General features: G+C 39.0%; 2 protein-coding genes across 7 annotated transcripts; both read left to right on the top strand.

Moving 5' to 3' along the window:
• Positions 1-339: 339 nt before the first annotated feature.
• LOC146662211 (receptor-type tyrosine-protein kinase FLT3-like) lies at positions 340-9,744 on the top strand. Of its 5 annotated transcripts, none has more exons than XM_085418692.1 (24): positions 340-708; positions 1,317-1,390; positions 3,034-3,185; positions 3,264-3,388; positions 3,499-3,610; positions 3,827-3,969; positions 4,183-4,361; positions 4,522-4,660; positions 4,742-4,919; positions 5,035-5,135; positions 5,240-5,354; positions 5,433-5,638; positions 5,731-5,834; positions 5,917-6,052; positions 6,689-6,793; positions 6,874-6,984; positions 7,137-7,293; positions 7,398-7,510; positions 7,625-7,764; positions 8,060-8,182; positions 8,275-8,386; positions 8,474-8,573; positions 8,790-8,895; positions 8,994-9,744. In XM_085418692.1, exons 1-24 carry the CDS (start codon positions 681-683, stop codon positions 9,210-9,212), a joined length of 3,078 nt encoding a protein of 1,025 aa, XP_085274818.1. In that variant the 5' UTR covers positions 340-680; the 3' UTR covers positions 9,213-9,744. The 5 variants fall into 5 exon arrangements, with proteins under 5 accessions (XP_085274818.1, XP_085274819.1, XP_085274821.1 ...); XM_085418693.1 differs by having other exon boundaries at positions 7,643-7,764; positions 8,994-9,743; XM_085418695.1 differs by having other exon boundaries at positions 5,920-6,052; positions 7,643-7,764; positions 8,994-9,743.
• Positions 9,745-14,608: 4,864 nt separating this feature from the next.
• On the top strand, positions 14,609-22,214 carry LOC146662212 (receptor-type tyrosine-protein kinase FLT3-like). 2 transcript variants are annotated; one of them, XM_085418704.1, is made up of 14 exons: positions 14,609-14,711; positions 15,163-15,239; positions 15,829-15,980; positions 16,062-16,183; positions 16,295-16,406; positions 16,607-16,749; positions 16,926-17,104; positions 17,265-17,403; positions 17,485-17,662; positions 17,778-17,878; positions 17,983-18,097; positions 18,176-18,381; positions 18,480-18,564; positions 18,659-22,214. In XM_085418704.1, exons 1-13 carry the CDS (start codon positions 14,678-14,680, stop codon positions 18,560-18,562), a joined length of 1,641 nt encoding a protein of 546 aa, XP_085274830.1. In that variant the 5' UTR covers positions 14,609-14,677; the 3' UTR covers positions 18,563-18,564; positions 18,659-22,214. The 2 variants fall into 2 exon arrangements, with proteins under 2 accessions (XP_085274830.1, XP_085274831.1); XM_085418705.1 differs by having other exon boundaries at positions 17,301-17,403.
• The last annotated feature ends 1,066 nt before the right edge of the window (positions 22,215-23,280 follow it).

Consider the following 23,280-nt stretch of genomic DNA (forward strand, 5'->3'; position numbering starts at 1 on the left):
CGTAAAACATTTTAAAATAAATTTTAAAAAAAAGAGAAAGAAAAAAGAAATTACTTCTTATTTTTGGTCTTACTAGATGATGGAACAAATATTTCCCAGCATGCATACAATATCTCTCTTCTCGGGGCGACCGTGGCTCAGGGGGTTGGGAAGCGTATCTGGTTCGATCGCCGGGCTCTCTGTCCTGGTCGTTGTGTCCTTGGGCAAGACACTTTACCCTACTTGCCTACTGGTGTTGGCCAGAGGGGCCGATGGCGCGATATGACAGCCTCGCTTCTGTCAGTCTGCCCCAGGGCAGCTGTGGCTACAACCGTAGCTTGCCTCCACCAGTGTGTGAATGTGAGAGTGAATGAATAGTGGCATTGTAAAGCGCTTTGGGTGCCTTGAAAAGCGCTATATAAATCCAATCCATTATTATTATGTCTCTGTCATGTTGATAACGTAGAAACCAGCCTCTTCAGTTTTTTCTTAATAAAAACACGCAGAAAAAATGATTGTACTTCCATTTTTTTAAATCTCCAACAATAACGAGAAAACAGTAGTTTCTCGCGTGTATATTTTAGGCTCTCAGCGTCATCCAATGGTCTTATACTTCCTCTATTTATAAGGCACATACGGGCGTCTTGTACGCCAGTCTAGCCACAGAGTGAGCATGTAAAGCAGCCAGAAAATACGCATCAATGCCAAGGCACCAAAATATGATTGCGGGTGAGTAAGACTCTTTCAAATCCCTGTTTTGTGGCCTGAATTATTGCCACTGAAGTAGTGCAACTTTTAGCTTCACGTTTATCATTTAACAGTTAGGGTTCAAAAATTAAAAATGGCGTGTTATAAATAAATATTCAGATATAAAATATTGGGTTGACATCAAGATCTAAATTTTCAGTTTGAGGAACTTCAAGGCTCAGCAGCGACTGACAAGTGTTAAGGCTCACATTTGTAGTTCATATAAGGTGACGGTGATGATGATCTCAGGAAGAAAATAAATATCAGAAATAATAGGTAAAAACACGCAAATTACACTTTGTGTGATTTTTATAGTTTAGAAGTGTTTAACATTTCTAGTTTAATATAATAATAAAAAAACTCTACTGTGCTATTAATAAATTCACAGGAAACACTTAACACATCAGTTCATTTGTCCTCATGACTGTGTTGCTTTGCGCTTTTTTCAGATTTGCTTATTTGCTTATGCTGTATTTTCTTTAAAATTAAATAATCAATTCCTGTTTCACTTGTTATTTTCCAGTAAATTTCTAATAATTCGGGAAATGTGCATTTGTTTGAACTGAAGTTTTCATTTTCTGTATCTCCAGCTGTTCTGCTGCTGTGTGCTGTTGGGGCACTGTCTGATGATGGGAAGACCCCACCATGTGTGCCCAGTTATGAAGTAAGAGCTGCTTTAACTGGAAAATAATGGGGGAAAACGGCACAATTTAGTAGGTGCTGCACAATTGCTGAACTGACACATAGTAACTGTAAATAATATATGCACAAACCATTAGAATTCCAATATGAAGTAATTGAACTAACTAACTAACTAACTAACTAACTAACTAACTAACTAACTAACTTTTTTGTATAAACAAAAGAAAATATTCTTCAAACTTTGTGTAGCTGTATCTTATTTTCACTAATGACAGTGTCAGTGTTTTATGAGTATGCAAAAACAAAAAAATGCAGAGCAACAAGATGATCTAAAACGTCACAGGGGAAATGGTACTCCTGTTTCATTTCTTGAAATCTGTCACTTTGTCTCATTTCAGTAAAAATCTGAGTCCAAATTTTATTCCATTATAAAAGTAAATGTACATTTTTTTAACCAGTTCATAGTTTAATATTTTCACACATGTAGTTGTGTGAAAAATAAAGTATACCCGCTTTCGTTTCCAAGGTTTTACATGACAGGACAAATTAAAATAATCATTTGACCCTTAGCAGTGACATTATTTGTTTAACAAATACTGAGTCAAATTCAGAAGCTGTGTTTAAAAAATATAATTAGACCCCCAAGATTTAACAGCAATAGCTTTAATAATAGTTTTCTGTGTGAGGTCATCAGTCATTTTTATAGCCCAAATTATTACCCCTACACCACCATGCTTCACAGTTGGTATGAGGTGTTGGTGCTGATATGGTGTGTTTAGTTTTTCATCATATGTGGTGCTGTGCATGACGACCAAACGTCTCCACTTTGGTCTCAACTGCCCAGTGGACATTGTTCCAGAAGTCTTGGTTCAGATGTTCAGATTTGTGCAACTTTGCAAAGCTAAGCTGTGCTGCCATGTTCTTTTTAGAGAGACGAGGGTTTCTTCAGTCTTTTTCTAATTGTATCGTCGTGAACTTTAATAATTAAAATGTTAACTGAAGCCAATAGAGACTGACATGTAGCTCACAAGCTTCTTGCTGATTCTGAGGTTTGCACTGTCTGAATTTGGGGTGAATTTGCTGGGACGTCACTCCTGGCAAGATTGGCAACTGTGTTGACTGTTTTCCACTTGTAAATAGTCTTTCTCGCTGTAGAGTGATGGATTTCAAATGGCCGAGTAACCCTTCCCAGATTGATTGGGAGCAACAATTCCTTCTCTGAGATGATTGTTGATGTTGTTACACTTTCACGCCCCAATTCTCCAGACCAGAAAACCACTGAAACATTTGTTTTATTACAGGTGCTCATGATTACTAAAGATCAGCACTTGGCTGCTACTTACCCTCTTAAATCCTGTGGAAGTAATAAATAGTTACTTTGGTTTTTATACAATTCTTCTCCATTTTTGCTTTATTTTTCTTAAATAACTATATAGTCTAATAATTTATGTGTTTTTATTTTGTCTTAATATGTAAACATAAATAATGTTCATGCTTGGTTTGGTGATTAACAATCTCTCAGCTTTTATTACAACTTCAGACAATTAATTGCTAAATCAACCTTTTTATGTGTTTTTGTAAAGCATTTTTTTAACATCTTGCCATCAGTGATTATTTTATTGCTGCTTAATAAAGGAGGATTAAATGGTGGGTCTTGTTTTTCAGGCAGCATGTTTGACACCAGCTGATTATCAGAATCCATCTGGTCCCATCACCAAAGTTTTGGCTGTGGGTATGAAACTCATCATCTCCCTGGAGTTCCTCGCTGGATCTCCTGTTTGCCACTGGATCAGAGGAGAAGACCGAGTAATGACAGCGTAAGTGACTGTCTGTGTTTCTGTTTGTGTGCTTTATCTTTTTATGTAATTAAACTGAGATGTTTCCTTTAACCTCAGCAGAAATGGGAGTCAGTCCATGGTCACATCACCGCTTTCTGAGACAGATTCAGGGGAGTACACTCTGACGTGTAAATCCAACAATGTCACCATGTTCTCCACGACTGTGATTCTTCATGTAATGAGTGAGTAACAGCTTCTCACCTTCTTTCTTCTATAATACTCACACAATCTCTGTTTGATCATAAATTAGTGATAATAAAAAATGAAGTTAACTGTTTTCTTTGTTGTTTAGAATGTCCAACAAAACCACAGCTGATGCTCGATGGTGTTGACGTGTCAGATACTTCCCCGCTTTTTAAGTGCATCTCTGAGGGTTTCCCCAAACCCACAATCAAATGGTCTGGGTAAGATGTTGTCCTTTACATTTGTATGTAAACTTTAGAATAGCAGCACTTCTTAATGTCTGATTTTAGACTGAATCATTTGGAGAGATGCTTTATTTTGGTGGGTGGTTGGGATAAATGGGTATTAGACAAGCTTTGATAATAATGTTTGTCAAAGACACAGCGCTCTGAAAATATAATTTTACAGCACTAACATTTTTCTCTCTGTTTGACCAGTAACAAGGATGGACAACAGAGTTTAAAGGGAAGCGACAGAAAGACAGAGCGCACAATATCAAGCACTGAATATTATAATAGAGGAATGATGTGCTGTGCAACCAATGCTGAAGGACAAGAGTGCTCCCAACTGTATGACTACGGTAACTGGATTTAAATTAATTGATAACAAATTTAATACATCCATAATGAATTTATCCATAAATTATTACAGGAGTTAATTTCAGTAAAATTTGGTTCAAATACTTGAAAAAACAATGTTTACTCAGACATTAACTAACTGATCTCAGAGAAGCAAATGACAAATTCTGCCTGAAAAATATATTTTTGACTTGAGGCCCTGATGTGTGTTTCAGACTTACAGAGCAGCGTAATGAACAAAGATGAGGTTTCTACTGTCACCCTGAGCAAAGGTCAGTCTCTGCTGCTTCGCTGCAGAGTAAAGGGATACAGTCTGACATCACCTGTGTGGGAGAAAGGAGGAAAACACCTCAATGCCAGGACACTGTCACGTAAACCAGAGGAGGAGGAGGAGGTACAGTAATGTCCTGTAATCAGGGAGAGTTTCCTTAAACTTTCTTGTTATGTTTGTCTGAAAACTGACCGACCTTTTTAATATTCCTCAGTCTGAGACAAAAAGTACTTCACTGATAATCATCCTGCAAATGATCATTATTATGGGGTTTTTCTTCCAGATGTGCATTAAAAATGACTCACATTTCGGTGTTCAGATGGCCTACCTGTCCATCAGATCAGTGAGAGAGGAGCACAGCGGCACATACACCTGCACGAGTGCAAATAAAAACTCAAAGTCTGTTCATGTTAATGTCTCAGGTCAGTAGACTTCATTTCATGTCATTATTATTTGAAACTGTTCCCACTGAATAAATCTGGTTTATTCTTGTGTTTCCTCAGATGAAGGTTTCCTCTCTGCACAGCTGGATGAGACCAAGATCATATCAGCTCAGGAGGCATCCAGCACCTGCTTGCAGGCCACTGTTTCCTACCATCCTGTTCTCCAGTACTGTTCCTGGGAGACTCCTGACAAAAACAGGACTAAATGTGTCAGGGAGACATGGGTAACACAGCACAGGTACTTCAATGACGCAAACTGTCATCATGTAGAAGTGTAAAATTATCCATTCATTCACGTTTTTCATGATCAGTGTAATCATGTGATATGAGGACTGTAATGAACTGTTTCTCAGGACTGTGAAGCTTTGTGATCCACTCATATCAGGAGATTATAAGTTACACCTGGAGGCTGGAGGACAAAAGGAAACAAAGATCATATCAGTGTGTGTTGTAGGTGGGTTAATGTAACCTTTGTTACAGTTGTATTATTACTTAAATTTAATTATAATTTATATTTAAAATGTGAGAATGTTTGAGATCATCTGATTTTTGTTCCAGATGAACCAAAGTTCAACTTCTTGTTTAATAAGGATGATGGTACCCTCAACCTTGAGACTGTCAGTCCTGTGCCAGCAAACTATACCTGGATGTTTTGCTCTAAGTCCAATGACAGGTATGATTACCTGCACAGCCGTTCAGCTCAGAGCATTTTAGCTCTGATTATTTAAACTCCTTTTACTTTGTTTCACAGCTGCAGTGAAATTGACTCATCCTGGGATCAGGTCCCAAATGCATTTCAAATAGATTCTGATGTTTCCTGCTATAAGCCGATCAAGAGCTTAGTGAGCAAAGACGTGTTAAAAGGAGACCAATTCAGGTTTTGTCTGACAAACCCAGTTGGCTCCTGGTGCAAAACCTATTACATGATCATCCCACCTACACCTCAGCCCTCTATTGGTAATAACAAGTCTCATGAATATATTTACTGAAAATATTTGATGAAAAAAAAAATCTAAAAGTTGCTCACATTGTTTTGTTTTGTTTTTTAGGTAAGCCACCTGAGAAGAACTCCTTCCTGCTGACAGTATGTGTGGTTCTGGCTCTGGCTTTGACACTCGCCATCATGGTGCTCACGTATTTTGTCAAAAAGAAGGTAAATATAAATAAGGTGTATCAGCATACATATAAATGCAAACACACACAAAGACGTGACACCAAACCTTTTGTGTTTCCAGCAGAAACCTCAATATCAGCCTCAGCTTCAGATGATCCAGATGACTGGACCCAGTGATAATGATTACATCTACATCAACTTCAAGGACTTTGAGTATGACAGGAAATGGGAGTTTCCCAGGGAGAACCTTGAACTGGGTATGAAGTATACCAAGTTACAGGGTTAAATATATGCATCAACACATAAAGGCAATGTAAAGTTTTACACTCAGTCAGTAAGAAGAAGTTTAAAAGAACATTTAAATATATGTAAAATTATTGATTTAGCTGCTAGCAGACCTCCGAAACCAAAGAACAAGAAGCCCTTCAAATGGTAGCAAGACGTACTTGAGGGCTTGCAAAAGACTGAAGCAGAAAAAGAGGAAAAAAGTTCTTCTACATAAATGTGTTATCTGTGAAATATTCAGACTTTCCTCTTTTCATTTTTTTATGAAGAGTTTTACCTTTCTGGGCCTCAAAGTGTTGTCTGAACTCAGCAATACACCACGTTTAAAGAGGAAATGTCTCTTTGCCGGAACTTCTAACCAGATAGATATGTGAAACATATGAAGGGGCCCCAACAGGACACCTCTAAGAGGCCACAACTCTTTGGTTTAATTTTGCAGAACAATCATTTGTCTTTAGTTTTGTTTTGTTTTTTTAATGGCATAAGCTCAATCTAAAAACTAACTTAATGTGAACACTTTTTCCCTCATATTTCATGACAACGTGTTGATAAACGTAGTCAATTTAATATACAAAACAGACTTTTGAGTGTTTTTCTGTCCTCCTCAGGTAAAGAACTGGGCTCTGGAGCTTTTGGCATGGTGGTCCAGGCTACAGCTTATGGCATCAAAAAGCCAGGAGTCTCGCAGAAGGTGGCCGTTAAGATGCTGAAAGGTTGGTATTTGTTTCATGAGAAATGCAGAGCGTTAAAAGGGTTTTACCTAAAAGTGCTAATCTTGTACTTGACTCTGCAGAAAAACACCAGTCTATGGAGAAGGAGGCTTTGATGTCAGAGCTCAAGATGCTAACTCACATCGGACACCATGCCAACATTGTCAACCTGCTCGGTGCATGCACAGACTCTGGTGCGTTTAACGCAGCAGATCACACACATGCACAATAGTCATCAAACTTGGGCTCTTTCAGATGAGACCTACTGCCCTGGTTTCTGATTATTTGATGCTGTATATTAATGTCAAACAGAAGTTTTAAAATAACCTAATTTCCCCTCATCTAGGACCAGTATACCTGATTTTCCAGTACTGCTGCCATGGAGACCTGCTGAATTACTTAAAAAACAACTGTGAACGTTACCACAAGTCTGTCACCGACGCTTTTGACAAAGACCGTTTCAGAAGCCTCTACCACAACCTGCAGCTCAGGAAATGCCCCAGGTGAGACATGTTTCTGTATCAGTGCTGCCTTTTGTTTATTTGTTAAATTATTCTCTGCGAAGTTTGTTTGGCATTACAGTTGTGTTACATTTGTCTTTTCTCAGTGCGCTGGAAGCACCAGTAGATAATTACGTGCCTATGTACACCACTAACACAAGGGGGCAGGAGGACATCGCGCTCCTTACCATCAACTCTGACGACGTGGACAGCTGTGAAGGTGAGAAATGTGATATAAAGCCAGCAGAGCATACACGTTATCATGGTGAAAAAAAACACGTTTAAAAAAAGGTGTATGTGTGAACAGAGGTTGACACACTACTGTGAAATTCAGAACACAATTTATCTGCAGACCCAGAGAGCTTTGAAACCTCAGACAAGCAGACGGAAGACCTGGAAGCCCTGACCTTTGATGACCTGCTGAGCTTTGCCTTCCAAGTAGCAAGAGGCATGGAGTTCCTCTCCTCCAAGAATGTAGGCGGCAAACACCAGACAAACATCTGTCACCCAGCCTCTCTGCAGAAACACATTTAGTCTTTTTTGTTCCTCTGTGTTGATGATTAATTTAGACCTATATTGGCAGACCAAACCTGAAACACCTGTGTTAGTTTCTTAGTTCTTTGCATTTTGTCATAATATATCTATATTTAGGAGATTTGGAATTTTATAAACCGCACAGTTCAAGGGGAAATTATTTAAATATAACTAAAATTGCATATCCAAATAAATACACAAAACATATGCTGATGACTTCTCCTTTTGTCTGCAGTGTATCCATCGGGACCTGGCAGCTCGAAATGTCTTAGTGACAAACGGCAGGCAGGTGAAAATCGGTGACTTTGGACTCGCCCGGGACATCGACAACGACTCCAACTACGTCGTGAGAGGAAACGTATGTTGGATGTTCCTTTGGTCATTTTATATTATTCACTGACTCTTATGTTAATCCCTGTGGGTGGGTGACTGAGCCCTGCTGTCTCACAGGTGCGTTTGCCAGTAAAGTGGATGGCTCCTGAGAGCATCTTTCAGGGAATGTACACCATGAAGAGCGATGTCTGGGCTTACGGCATTCTGCTCTGGGAGATCTTCTCACTCGGTAACTTTCACAAACATTAACTCATTGTGAGCAGCACATTCAAAAGATAAACAATCAGTTCTAACGTCTCAATGATGTTTGTCGCAGGTGTCACTCCATATCCGGGCATAAAGGTGGATCATATGTTCTATTCAATGATTGAGAGAGGATTTAAGATGGAGTGTCCATACTATGCCAACGAAACTGTGTAAGTCTCATCTTAAATGTTTCATAAATGTACTAGGTTGTTTTAAGAAAACTATTATTTTAGGATTCAAATAAAGACAGAATCACATTAATACATCAGTAAAAGTCAAAAATAATACTCCATTTCTGTTCTGTTTTGAAACTTTAGCTATTCTGGACTTTTAAATATAATTTTTGCTTTTATTAAGTCAGTAGTGTTGTGAATGTTCTTCTGCAGGTACGGGATGATGCATAAGTGTTGGGCCCTGGCTCCTGCTAACCGCCCCTCTTTCTCCAAGTTGGTGTCCTTTCTGTGTGACCTGCTCCTAGACCAAGAGGAGAACGTAGGCCTTAAAGAAAATCTCAATATTTGTGTTAAATTATACTCCAACATATATGTGAATGTAGCAGCGTAATCACTATCAACATTCACTTTTTGCAGCTCTACCAAAACACAATCAATCAGACTTGCAGCGACTACCAGAATGCGTCGACCATCGTTGACATGTCTGCCTTGACCAAAGCAAGTGAAGAAAAGAAAACCCAGGCCACCAATGACTACTGTCAAACCTGCGCCACTGAAGAAAAGAGAGCAGAAACATGTGACGGAGACACTGTGGCAGCTGAGAAGGAGCTTCTGAAACCATCCGATGCAGAGTGATCGCCTTTATACCTTTATTTTTATCCGTATATCCAACAGCTTGCATAACAATACTGATAAAATGGTACTAACCTAAGATTTTAGAGTAGAATGTACTTGCTTTATATTATATTCAAGGATAGCAAGCAGTTTTGTTTTTAAAGTTTTAAAGTTTTTTTTAATTTTGTGCAGTTTTTATTGTGCAGCTACAAAATACAATTAATTATGAAACTAAAATATTCAGAGGAATGTACTTTAGAGATGTAGCTATGGAAAAAAGATTTCTCCATTATGTTTATATGAAGACTCAGGAATTTATTACATGTTGCATATATTTTGTTATACATGGCAATGTAACGTCTATGTTTTTTTGAATGCATTTATACACCAGCAGAGAATGCAAGCATTATATTTTTTGTACACATTTATTTTTTTCATAATAAACTTTCTTTATATATTTTACTGGAACTTTTACACTATATTACATTTTATCTACAACATTTTATCTTCCAGAATTACACCTGCAATAAAATGTACTTTAAATAAAGAAACTAATTTGGCCATGCCTGGTGTTTCCTCGGCTGTTTTATTCGAGTCTTGTCAAAGAAATAACAATCAGAATTTTTTTCATAAGAATTTCACAGGAAAATACTTTTTATATATACAAATTGTATTTTTCTCTTTAATGGTTTTGTGTTATACTAGAGTACAACACATTCAGAGTGAAAACAAACTGTGCCTGACTTTACAAATTAAGATTTGTTGGAAAAACCACTGATCAGGTACTAAAATCTGATGTTCCTAAGCTGTGGTCTGTGTCCCCCAGGACTGTGAGGCCAAGCGCAGCTCCAGTGTCATCATTAAATATGTGATGAGCATGATCATCAGCCTTCTGACAGAATAGTGTTTTTCTTAACAACCTTGCCCTGATTGTAAACAAGACTGAGGAGCTGACTGTGGGTTTCAGGGTGAATAGGGAAGAGCATGCCCGTTTTTACATCAACTGAGCTCCAGTGGAGCAGGTCAGCGAGTTTAAGAGCCCCAGCTTTCTGAGGTCCTTGCATAGCAGCTCCATTCAAAGTATCCTGCTGTATCATCAGGTTTGGAAGCTGCGCTGTAGAGGAATGCAACGCTCATCAGAGAGTTTACTTATTTATTTATTTATTTGCTCTTTTGCCAGACATATGCACTTTTATTTTCGAATTTTACACGTATCTAAAACATGGTATCTTATTTTGTGGAGCTCTGTAACAAAAGTTTTTTCAGACACTTTTTACTTTTTAAAACCTGTAATGTTACAATAAAGCTGAATGTGAATCCTCAAGCACAGCAGCTATAGACAGGAGTCCACTGCTCAAAGCACCACTACGTGGAAGACACAAACATGGAGGTTTGTGTTGCCACAGCGCCACCTTGGGGAATTTCAGGAAATCCAAAAGTTAACCAGGAGATGTAATTCCAAAAATATATACCACCTTATTCACTTTAAAGATGACAAGTCAGGATGAATTTCAGTTAAAGTTTAAAATATTTGTAAGTGTTTCATATAATGCTAAAGGTCGAAGCTGCTGCCTGTGATGACAGGGGATAAAGGCGAAGCGAGCAGATCCTGACAGACTCATCACAAAGGGAAGGATATGCTGGCTCAGCCCATCGCTCCTACGCAGCAAAACAAAGGAATAAATCAATCATAAAATCACAGTAGAACAAATGAATAATGACTCCTAGTCAAGATGATCTTGGCCTAACAGACACTATAAAATTCAATAGAATTTGCAAAAGGATCAGATTCTTCTGATTACAAACAAAGAAAACACATACAGGAACATCAGTCACACACATGGAAAACATCTGGGTTCACAAAAGAGAAGAAAAAAAAAGAAAATAATTTTTAATAATTATATTATATTTTTTAAATTATTATATTATATTATATTATATTATATTATATTATATTATATTATATTATATTATATTATATTATAAGCATATAAATCTCAGTGTATTTTACTGTATGTAGTAACCATTTGTGCATCGTATAATATTTTTGGCTTTTTAAACACTATTTTTCTTATTTATTGTGCTGTTGTAACCAGTGAGTTTCCACAGTGTGGGATTGAATGAAATGTCTTTTTATTGAATGTTCTAACTTTAAATGTGTGGGTATCCCAAGTGTGCAAGCAGGTCTGAAGAGAAGCTCTTAGTGAAACCATCAACTCAGTATCAACAAACCATAAACCCATCACTCAAAATGAGCCTTGCCCCACATTAAAAGGCAGACCATAAAAGTGACTCTAGCATGAAGAGCGACTCATTCATTCAGTTTATTTTTAAATAAATAATTATGTTACCTCAGAAAGATCCTCCTGATTGAGGATTCCTATGGAAAGTGAAACAGTGTAGTTTCCATTTACGACAGAGAGGCACACTGGGATAATTTCCCATCTTTTGCAGATCATTTAATCATTTAATTTGGAAATGGCACAGTCAGTGTTACTCAGATGTGTACAATATGACCTTGAGTATGTTTTGTTTTGCTTTGTGGCCAGCTAGTTCTATCAGGATCTTTTAAGCTGATTAACTAGATTACATTTTTTTTCTTTCAGACTCTGTCTTGTAATCAAACATTTATTTCTAAGATTAAGCTGTAAGTAATTACTTGTATTTTCCTTTGTGGTGTTCACTGTGAGTGTGTGAAGATGGAAATAAAGATGTAAAAGAATTCTGCATGAAAGTTCACCTTTTCAGTGCTGCATCTTCAACTGGATGTGCTAACTACGTCTTAAATCATCTTGCTAAGGAGAGTGAGAGTGTGTCCTCCAGGCTCACAATTCATTATGAGAGACTTCTATGTTGATGACGCTGTCACAAGCATAGCAGATGTGGATGAAGCTGTTCAGCTTGCAAAAGAAGCCCAAAAGTTCTGTGCTATGGGTTTACTGTGACTAAGCAAAGTTGTGCATAGTCGTAGTGCTTGAGCGTAAAACCATCTGAGCGTGCAACTGAACCAAAGGCTCTTGATCTCATCTTTAATGATCCATCACTGTGAAGAGCCTTAAGAACCCACTTGGACATTGAATCAGACAGTTTCAGTTTCTATACCTTTCTGAAGGATCAACCAGAAACCCGACGTGGCATACTCTCCACAGCTGCCTCTCTTCATGAATCATTAGGGCTTGTTGCTCCTTTCCTGCTAACTGGGAAGAGGGTGTTTCAAGAAATTGTAGGCATTTCACAGGCTGGGATGTCCCACTCATCAGTTAACCTCAACCAGTCTGAAGATGCTGGAAGAGTGATCTGGCATTTGGAGAAAATCACATGCCTCACTGCTATGTATCAACTGACTTTGGAAAGATCAAATGGTTATGGCCAGTGTTAATATTTGAGACACGTGAATGAAAATGGATCTCTTAATTGTGATCTGGTCGTGTCAAAGTCCACTGGAGCTACATTCAAGGCTGTGACAATCCCCAGGTTAGAGCTGACTGCTGCTGTTGTGTCCATCGCAGCAAGCACTGCTCTAAAGGAAGAACGTGGAATTTCAGGGATTGATTAATATTTCTGTACAGACTCCAAGGTTGTACTAGGGTACAGCAACAACAAACCATGTCGTTTTCACATATTTGTATTGAATAGGATTCAGAAAACTCATCTCAGTACAACTACTCAGCAAAGGTGATATGTCTCCACTAACAAGAATCCTGCAGACCTTGCTTCCGGAGGTTCAAGTGCAAGCAAGCTTCTCACATAAAACTGGTTTACTGGACCCAAGTTCCTATGGGAGAAAACAGTGCCTCCACCTGCAGAGGTAATCCCAGAAATCTCACTTGGGTGACCTGAAGTTAAAAAGGTTCAAACACTAAATGTGCAGACTGCACATTTCTGTCTCTCTCATCCAGATCAGATTAACTTCATTATGAATGCTCTCCATTCAAGCCACGTAGGAGGTGTGTGGGAGAGACAGATCAGAACAGGAAGGAATGTACTTCGGTCCAATCTTCCACCCTCACGTGAAAGATTGGATGATGCCAGTGTCTATTGTGGACAGTCGTCTACTCACTGTGGATAGCCTAAATGATGCAGATGGTCCTGAACCACTTACTCCCAATCACATACCATGAAACCATGAAACACACTTAGTCTTACCACCTGGAATCCAACACCATCAGAGAGGACATTCAATTCAATTTTATTTATATTGCGCCAAATCACAACAACAGTCGCCTCAAGGCGCTTTATATTGGACAGTAGATCATACAATAATAGATACAGAGTAAAACCCAACAATCATATGACCCCCTATGAGCAAGCACTTTGGCGACAGTGGGAAGGAAAAACTCCCTTTTAAGAGGAAGAAACCTCCGGCAGAACCAGGCTCAGGGAGGGGCGGGGCCATCTGCTGCGACCGGTTGGGGTGAGGGAAGGAAAACAGGATAAAGACATCCTATGGAAGAGAGACAGAGATTGATAACAGATATGAGTCAATGCAGAGAGGTCTATTAGCACATAATGAGTGAGAAAGGTGACTGGAAAGGAAAAACTCAATGCATCATGGGAATCCCCGAGCAGCCTACGTCTATTGCAGCATAACTAAGGGAGGATTCAGGGTCACCTGGTCCAGCCCTAACGACATGCTTTACCAAAAAGGAAAGTTTTAAGCCTAATCTTAAAAGTAGAGATAGTGTCTGTCTCCCAAATCCAAACTGGAAGCTGGTTCCACAGAAGAGGGGCCTGAAAACTGAAGGCTCACATGCATAGTTCTAAGAGGTGGTGTCACATTCAGTAGCAGAGCAATTCTGGCCCTGCTGGAGGAGAATATCTCTCTATTATTGCAACTAGACAATGCTGGCGTGTTTCTAGAAGTGATCTGAAAGCTGGTCACAGAGTCATCAAAAGGGGAGATGATCTTTCACGGACTGAGTGGAGATTAGCCATAGTTGTAGAAACGGTGGCTGATTAAGATGGACTTGTGAGGAAAGTTAAGATTCGTCTTGTGGAACAGAAAATGAGAAAGGAGGGACAACATTCTGGCAAGCTGAAGACTGATCTTGCTCTTAGAGGCTGTTTAACGCAATGACTATAGTTTTTACTGTATGAAGACTTTATGTGTGGACTTTATCTGCATAAATAATTCTATTTCCAGTGTGTAAAAAGCCTTGTGGTTAAAGGTCATTTTGTGTTTAAAATCATTAGTGTTATATATCTCTTTTTTGTTAGAACACTTGTGATTTGGTGGGAGTGTAAATGACCTTTGAATGCTCAGACTTTTTTGAGTAATACTTCACATATATTTGTTTTAATAAAAAAATATTGTGTTTACTATATGGTTAACATGATGTTTTTATATTCAAACATTTGGGAATTAAGTCTCCTGCCTGGCATGTCTGGACACCATCATGGTGATTAACCTATTTAATCTCCTCGGGGTTAAATTCCCCTGTAGGTGGCGCTGTGGCAGCAACAAATTTTCCCTTCGGTATGCGAGAATGAAAATTTGGAGGCAGAGAAACATGACTGCAGGTAAGTCAGAGTATTTAAATGTTCCTCAGAATTGATGGTAATCACAGACTTGCAATCAAGATTTTCATAGTTGGTCGGAGCTAAATGTTGAGTTATGAAGCATTTTGTCAATAACACTCAGCTGTCCTTCAGAAATGCAGTCTAAGAACCTGAGATAGGCCTATTGTGACGAACTGATTTGTGTTCTTCATTCTTCATACAATGTCATTGTTTGTTTTGAATTTTTAGTTTAACATTAAAATACACCATAATGACTATTGTGCGTACTTATGACTGAGAAGAGCAATTTTGTCATAATGATGCATTTTTTTCCTTTATGTGGTTTTTCCCACTGATGTTTATATATTTATTTAGATGTTTCAATAATAGTTTCAACTATTACAAGATTATTAACTACAAGAAAGAACTGCAAACAATTACCAACTAAAGATTCAGTTTTCTGTCTCTCCAGCTGTTTTGCTGCTGTGTGCTGTTGGAGCGCTCTGCTCTGATGATGTGAAGACTCCAGTCTGTGTATCCAGTCATGAGGTAAGAGCTGTTTTAACTAAACTCTGATCAAATAACTGAAAGTGATACTGACAATGAAGTCTTAAAGCAGGGAATAGTTCTGAGATGACATAAAATGAACTATTATTCTTTAATAAACCCCTCTTGACCAGTCTGAAATATGCATTAATTGCACATATACATATCTGGGTAAACAAGACACCTATAGTCCAGAAAAGACAGAAGTGAACACCCATTTTCATGCTGTGCATCGACTCTTTAATGTTTGTGTAGCTCCAGCTTACCTTCGCAAATGGCAGTGTGTGTGTTATGGTGTACAGGGCAGCAAAAAGCACACAGCAACAGAGAGGGAAATAGTGCTAGCTGCTCTTTCTGTAATTTCCTGTAATCACTTTGTGTCATTCTAATACATTTTGAAGAGGTTTTAGTACAAGTTTTGTTCAGGTACAAAATATAAGCTTCGTTTGTTTTGTTTTTTAAAGGAAACATTTAATCAGGAGATCAACTTTTTTTATGTGTTTTCGGGAAAATCTAATTCAGATCTTGCCAGTGGTGATGATTTTACTGCTGCTAAATGAAGGAGGATTAAATGTTGGCTCTTGTTTTTCAGGCAGCATGTTTGACACCAGCTGATTATCTGAATCCATCTGGTCCCATCACCAAAGTGTTAGCAGTGGGTATGAAACTCATCATCTCCCTGGAGGGCCTCTCTGGATCTCTTGTCTGCCACTGGATCAGAGGAGAAGACCGAGTAATGACAGCGTAAGTGACCGTCTGTGTTTCTGTTTGGGTGCTTTATATTTCTATGTATTTAAACTGAGATGTTTCCTTTAACCTCAGCAGAAATGGGAGTCAGTCCATGGTCACATCACAGCTTTCTGAGACAGATTCAGGGGAGTACACTCTGACCTGTAAATCCAACAATGTCACCATGTTCTCCACGACTGTGATTCTTCATGTAATGAGTGAGTAACAGCTTCTCACCTTATTTCTTCTACAATACTCACACAATCTCTGTTTGATGATCAATGAGTGATAATACAATTAATTTAACTGTTTTCTTTGATGTTGTTTAGAACGTCCAACAAAACCACAGCTGATGCTCGATGGTGTTGATGTGTCAGATACTTCTCCCCTTTTTAAGTTCATCTCTGAGGGTTTCCCCAAACCCACAATCAAATGGTCTGGGTAAGATGTTGTCCTTTACATTTGTATGCAAACTTCAGAATAGCAACACTTCTTAATGTCTGATTTTAGACTGAATCATTTAGAGAGATGCTTTATTTTGATTTTAGATAGGTATCAGACAAGCTTTGGTAATAATGTTTTTCATAGACACAGCTTTCTGAAAAATATCAAAATGTTTTTTTTTCTCTCTGTTTGACCAGTAACAAGGATGGACAACAGAGTTTAAAGGGAAGCGACAGAAAGACAGAGCGCACAATATCAAGCACTGAATATTATAATAGAGGAATGATGTGCTGTGCAACCAATGCTGAAGGACAAGAGTGCTCCCAACTGTATGACTACGGTAACTGGATTTAAATTAATTGATAACAAATTTAATACATCCATAATGAATTTATCCATAAGTTCTTTCTTCAAATACATATAGTGAAAGTGAAAAAACAATGTTTACCCAGAGATTCACTAACTAATCTCCGAAAAGCAAATATTTCTTACTTGAGGCCCTGATGTGTGTTTCAGACTTACAGAGCAGTGTAATGAACAAAGATGAGGTTTCTACTGTCACCCTGAGCAAAGGTCAGTCTCTGCTGCTTCGCTGCAGAGTAAAGGGATACAGTCTGAGATCACCTGTGTGGGAGAAAGGAGGAAAACAGCTCAATGCCAGGACACTGTCACGTAAACCAGAGGAGGAGGAGGAGGTACAGTAATGTCCTGTAATCAGGGAGAGTTTCCTTAAACTTTCTTGTTATGTTTGTCTGAAAACTGACCGACCTCTTTAATATTCCTCAGTCTGAGACACAAAGTACTTCACTGATAATCATCCTGCAAATGATCATTATTATGGGGTTTTTCTTCCAGATGTGCATTAAAAATGACTCATATTTCGGTGTTCAGATGGCCTACCTGTCCATCAGATCAGTGAGAGAGGAGCACAGCGGCACATACACCTGCACGAGTGCAAATAAAAACTCAAAGTCTGTTCATGTTCATGTCTCAGGTCAGTAGACTTCATTTCATGTCATTATTATTTGAAACTGTTCCCACTGAATAAATCTGGTTTATTCTTGTGTTTCCTCAGATGAAGGTTTCCTCTCTGCACAGCTGGATGAGACCAAGATCATATCAGCTCAGGAGGCATCCAGCACCTGCTTGCAGGCCACTGTTTCCTACCATCCTGTTCTCCAGTACTGTTCCTGGGAGACTCCTGACAAAAACAGGACTAAATGTGTCAGGGAGACATGGGTAACACAGCACAGGTACTTCAATGACGCAAACTGTCATCATGTAGAAGTGTAAAATTATCCATTCATTCACGTTTTTCATGATCAGTGTAATCATGTGATATGAGGACTGTAATGAACTGTTTCTCAGGACTGTGAAGCTTTGTGATCCACTCATATCAGGAGATTATAAGTTACACCTGGAGGCTGGAGGACAAAAGGAAACAAAGATCATATCAGTGTGTGTTGTAGGTGGGTTAATGTAACCTTTGTTACAGTTGTATTATTACTTAAATTTAATTATAATTTATATTTAAAATGTGAGAATGTTTGAGATCATCTGATTTTTGTTCCAGATGAACCAAAGTTCAACTTCTTGTTTAATAAGGATGATGGTACCCTCAACCTTGAGACTGTCAGTCCTGTGCCAGCAAACTATACCTGGATGTTTTGCTCTAAGTCCAATGACAGGTATGATCACCTGCACAGCCGTTCAGCTCAGAGCATTTTAGCTCTGATTATTTAAACTCCTTTTACTTTGTTTCACAGCTGCAGTGAAATTGACTCATCCTGGGATCAGGTCCCAAATGCATTTCAAATAGATTCTGATGTTTCCTGCTATAAGCCGATCAAGAGCTTAGTGAGCAAAGACGTGTTAAAAGGAGACCAATTCAGGTTTTGTCTGACAAACCCAGTTGGCTCCTGGTGCAAAACCTATTACATGATCATCCCACCTACACCTCAGCCCTCTATTGGTAATAACAAGTCTCATGAATATATTTACTGAAAATATTTGATGGAGAAAAAAAATCTAAACGTTGTCATGCTCACATTGTTTTGTTTTGTTTTTTAGGTAATCCACCTGAGGAGAACTCCTTCCTGCTGACAGTATGTTTGGTTCTGGTTCTGCAAAACCCATTACCCAGTATTCTCTAAAGGTACAAAGAACTTTTTATTTGCATTACTTTTTAATAAAATGTCAATTATTAATTAATCAATTCTTATTATTGTCCTTGTATTTCTATATTATAGATGGTGTACCTACTTATAACAACATGATGGTGCTGAAAGTAGGCAGTTTGCTTCTGCTTCTGGCTTGGCTGTAGTCAATAAAGAGCTCATGTACCTCATCAAAAATAAAGTATATATTTGGTCTTTTTATAAACATCTTTTTATGAACAAAATAAAGAGCATAGCTCATCATCACTGTTTGACCAGCTTGTAGACTGAGGGCAGAGGGTCGGCCTGTTCACCTCCACAACTGGATGAATAACCATTATCACTCAGTCTCACTCTCTTTCTTTTTTTCAGCTTGGTTATAAAGATATAACCACCAGAATTTCAGCGACTGCCATGATCCACTGACCTCTGTGGACATTTCTGAACGATGTCTGTGTAGTCAGACATTTCAATATCTGAGAAGGATCTTCTGTAACCATCAGATACAGTTACCACCCATATATCATTTTATCCATACAGCATGTTACTTGATAGTCTTCTCACAATCATTTAGAGTAAAATCGAGTGTCTTTATCTTTAAATCAAATATAGTGAGCATTTTATACTTATTGCTGGAACTGGATAAATCATATTTAACCTAACACTTTTCATTATCTACCACAGTTTAACTATATACTACAGCTTAAGCAAACTGTACAAAATAAAGAAGGTCTAAATGTGAAAGATGCCAAGAAACTCAGAAATTTACAAGGAGAGCATTTAAATTCCAAAAAGACATGTCGTAACATATCAAGAGATTTATACCCTGAACTGTCTTGTGATGACTTGATAGTGCTAATCACTGCACCACCATGCAGCCTTGTGTAGTACTCATGCACCATCATATAAGTATACTTGGGCTGTAGAAACCGCATCTTGTATGTCATTCTTGTGCTCAATAAGCTCCAGTCAGGAAAAGTTACAGGCACACCCTGTCAACCCACAAAATTCCTCTCGTGTATCAGAACTGCACTCATTTCTGTGTATTTACAGCTACTCTTCAAAAGTTGATTCTGTTCATCTGGACGTAGCGTTTTGTGGGAGAAACGTTTCGTCACTCATCCAAGTGACTTCTTCAGTCTCAGCTGACTGCAGGTTTCCCCAAATCTTATAAACAGCACATTTGCATAATGATTGAAACCAGCCCACTGAAGGAACAATGGGCTGGGAGGTCAGTTCCTTAGTCTTAATTATGCAAATTCTCATGACCATTGATCAACAACCACTGATCAAAGCCCACTGATCAATGGCCATGAGTACCATTCACAGAGAGTTGGGGAATGGCTGCAATCCCAGCATTGTAAGATGGCGAAAGATGTACCCTTAGGCCCCCTCCTCAATTCAGAGATGGTCTTTCCCTTTTCACGTAAATGGCTTCCTTGACTCCGCGCTCAAACCAGCGTTCCTCCCTGTCCAGGATGTGTACATCCTCATCCTTAAGAGTGTCCACTGGCCTTGTTATGGTTCAAAATATTGGGGATGGAGACAAGAGAAAAACCACAATAACAACACTGGTCCGGCCAGGTTAAGTCAAACGATGATTTTAATAGTCACACGCGTGGGAGATGGACACTGTATGCAGACAGCCTCAGATCTCAAAATGGTGGAGCATTGCTCAAACTCTTATAGCCTCTGGTGCCTCCACCTTATCATAAAAAGCCTAAACATTCACATGCTTTCTCTCACACAGCGCCTAAGCTACGACCTTGGCTCCCTGTTTATCTGCTCCTGCTGAGATTGGGCAGAAAACTCCAGTATATTCTGTTCTCTTCTAATCAGACAAATAAGGCGATGACTTTCTGCAAACAGTATTTTCTTATAACTCAGCAGTATAATGCATCATAAAACAATATCATTCATCCACAATAAATCAGCAGTCTAATGTAATGCAAATCAGTTTAACTAATGCAATAGTTATCAGCTTCTTCTAATTCAGGAGAATAATGCAAACTAAAACTACATAATAATTCACAATCTTTAGTTAGGGGTATAACATGGCATAAAATAATATTATAATCTAACAGCCTGTAGGTGTAAATAGACTGCAGAGTCCTGGCCTGACGAAGTAGCTCTTCTGTGTTGTGCCATCCGCTTTGCCACAGGTTGTTTGGTTTCCCCGATGTATAAATCCTGGCAATCCTCCTGGTACTTAACAGCGTACACTATGTTACTCTGTTTGTGTCGGGGGACCCGATCCTTGGGGTGGACCAATTTTTGGCGCAGCGTGTTTTGGGGTTTAAAAGCCACAGAGACCCGGTGTTTAGAAAAAATGCGTCTCAACTGCTCCGATACTCCTGACACATACGGGATCTCTACAGGTTTTCGCTTGGGCAGCGGTTGTCCTTCTCTCCTGGATCAGCTGGAGCTTTCTTTAGGTGCCTTTCCAGCTTTGACAAAAGTCCAGCTGGGATAACCACATTTACTCAGGGCCTTCTTGATGTGCTGTTCTTCTGCCTCCCTGGCCGCTGTGTGTGTAGGGATCATGTTCGCTCTGTTTTGTAGCGTCCTGATGACGCCCAGTTTGTGCTCCATGGATGATGAGAGTCAACCTTAAATACTGATCCGTATGCGTAGGTTTACGGTACACATCAGCTTTTAGATGTCCCCCATTAGTCATGGAAATCTCACAGTCTAAGAAGGCTAACCTGCCACTTATTATATCCTCCCTTGTGAATTTGATGTGTCGGTCCACCGAGTTAATGTGACCCCTGAGATTTGATTTTCACCCAGGTTTCATCCACATATCTGAACCAATGGATTGGTGGTGTTCCAGGGTAGGATAGCAAAGCCCTCTTTTTCCACTTCTTCCATGGACGAAACGTTTCTCCCACAAAAAGCTACGTTCAGATAAACAGAATCAAGTTTTGGAGATTTACTTACCTGGATGATTGAGCATGCATCAAGACATTTACAGCTACTCTGACAGCTTTGTGAAGAGATTTCTACACATGCTGGTGGAGTTTGGTTGCAGTTATTAAGTCAAAGAGGGGGTCGAGACAGGTTCTGAGTGCTACTTGAAAAACTCAGTGTAAATGTTTTGAGGCCTCCAAGGCAATGCTTCCCCTGTCTCCTCATTTGATCTGTAGCATTAAGCTGTTCAACCATTACTCATTGTAAGATCAACTCTTCCTGTATAAATGCAGTAACCGCAAATGTCACTGCCCCCAGTGTCCAAATGTGCAACAACACAAAACAAAAACAATAAATGGCTCTTACACCCATGGCTGCTGTATTATGCTTTTTTTGGTTTCATGGTGGCCACGTTGTTATCCTGTACAAGCCAGACCTGCTCTGAGCAAATTGTCAGTGCAGGGAAGCCCCCAACTTCTTCGTTGCCATAACAGTGATGTTGTTTTCTTCTTGCTCCTGGCAATGAGCATTGAAAGTTTAAAGTGAATGAAAAAAAGAGAGAGAGAAGCTATGTGACCACAGATTTTTATCCTCATGCTCAAAATATTTCCACCCACGGAAAGTCTGCTTATCATGAAACCAGTCTCTCCTTTACTCACAAATGAAATGTACGCCTGACTGTATAATACTTTCTCTGCTATAACATTGTATCTAAAACAAACAAATAAATAAATAAACGTCTGTGCACACCTAAATGAGTCTGCTCTTTTCCTGGGGCCCTTCTCTTTAAAGGGGATAGAAAGGAGGAAATATGCATGCAGAGAGACTGGATGGGAAAGGGTTGTAGAATACTTTTGAACTGAAGCCCACAGTTGGAGGAAAGCTTTTTTTCTTTTTATTTGGCTGGTTTTGTTTTAAAAATGCTTTAGTTTTACCAGAAGGAAGATTCATTTCAGGGCTTATGTGTTGCTTTAAAAAAAGAATTGGACTGAAAACTGCTAGAAGTAACCTGTGCAGCTTTAGGAGGAATAGCCTACCCTGTAATGAGGAGGTGGCCAACCTCATTAAAGAGACTGAGAGTTGCATTCCCAGGATCTTGTGTGAAAACTCCCTCCCCATTAACTCAAGGCCCATTAAGGTAGATGAAAACTCTTTCTCAGGAAGATGCTGAACTAATTTTTGATTGGCTGACAGGCTGATAATGCTAAACGTTATGTCCTCGGGCTGCTGGCCAGAATTACACCCTCAGCCCACTAGCCTGCCTTGAAAGAAAAATAAGTCTTGTGTATCTTATTTCCAGTGAGAGTGTGGTGCTCACTAATAAAACTTTTTTTTCTTTTTTTGGACTGAGGCAGTTTTTGCCCATGTGATTTTGTGCAGTAGTAAATCTGTGTAGGAATTAGGTGTCCTGCCAACCATGTTTATACAGCATCATAGTGATCAGCCTTCCTAATTCCCTGCGGGTTAAATTGCCATGTAGGTGGAGTAGTGGAGTTGCAGTAAGAACATTTCCCCCTGCATACCAGGAGAATGAACATTTGGAGGCAGAGAAACATGATTGCAGGTATGTGAGTATTTCAGGATCCTGCAGAATTAATGGCAATCACAAATTTTAAATGAAGATTTTCGTACAATGTGATGCAGTATATGATGCCACTAGGAGAAAAGCTGTGTTCTACTTAAAAGTAGATTTTACTAAATGACAGTAATGAAGTACATTTTTTTAATGTTTCCTTTTTTAAAGTGGCGGAACTAGAAATCTTTAAATGGGGGCAAATGAGGGGCAAGAGGTCCAGGCAGGGTGG

The sequence above is a fragment of the Rhamphochromis longiceps genome, linkage group LG9 (assembly GCF_057381845.1).
Source record: "Rhamphochromis longiceps isolate RC_006_pf linkage group LG9, R_longiceps_female_GT1.1, whole genome shotgun sequence".
In the NCBI taxonomy this organism is placed as follows: Eukaryota; Metazoa; Chordata; class Actinopteri; order Cichliformes; family Cichlidae; genus Rhamphochromis; species Rhamphochromis longiceps.

What these genes read in the sequence shown, in the direction of transcription:
- LOC146662211 (XM_085418692.1), top strand. Translation starts at nt 681, where the DNA reads ATGCCAAGGCACCAAAATATGATTGCGG. An exon ending in TGTGATTCTTCATGTAATGA is followed by an intron (nt 3,389 to 3,498) that starts GTGAGTAACAGC and finishes TTTGTTGTTTAG; the next exon opens with AATGTCCAACAAAACCACAG. An exon ending in TGTTCATGTTAATGTCTCAG is followed by an intron (nt 4,661 to 4,741) that starts GTCAGTAGACTT and finishes GTGTTTCCTCAG; the next exon opens with ATGAAGGTTTCCTCTCTGCA.
- LOC146662212 (XM_085418704.1), top strand. Translation starts at nt 14,678, where the DNA reads ATGAAAATTTGGAGGCAGAGAAACATGACTGCAG. An exon ending in CTCCCAACTGTATGACTACG is followed by an intron (nt 16,750 to 16,925) that starts GTAACTGGATTT and finishes TGTGTGTTTCAG; the next exon opens with ACTTACAGAGCAGTGTAATG. An exon ending in CATATCAGTGTGTGTTGTAG is followed by an intron (nt 17,879 to 17,982) that starts GTGGGTTAATGT and finishes TTTTTGTTCCAG; the next exon opens with ATGAACCAAAGTTCAACTTC.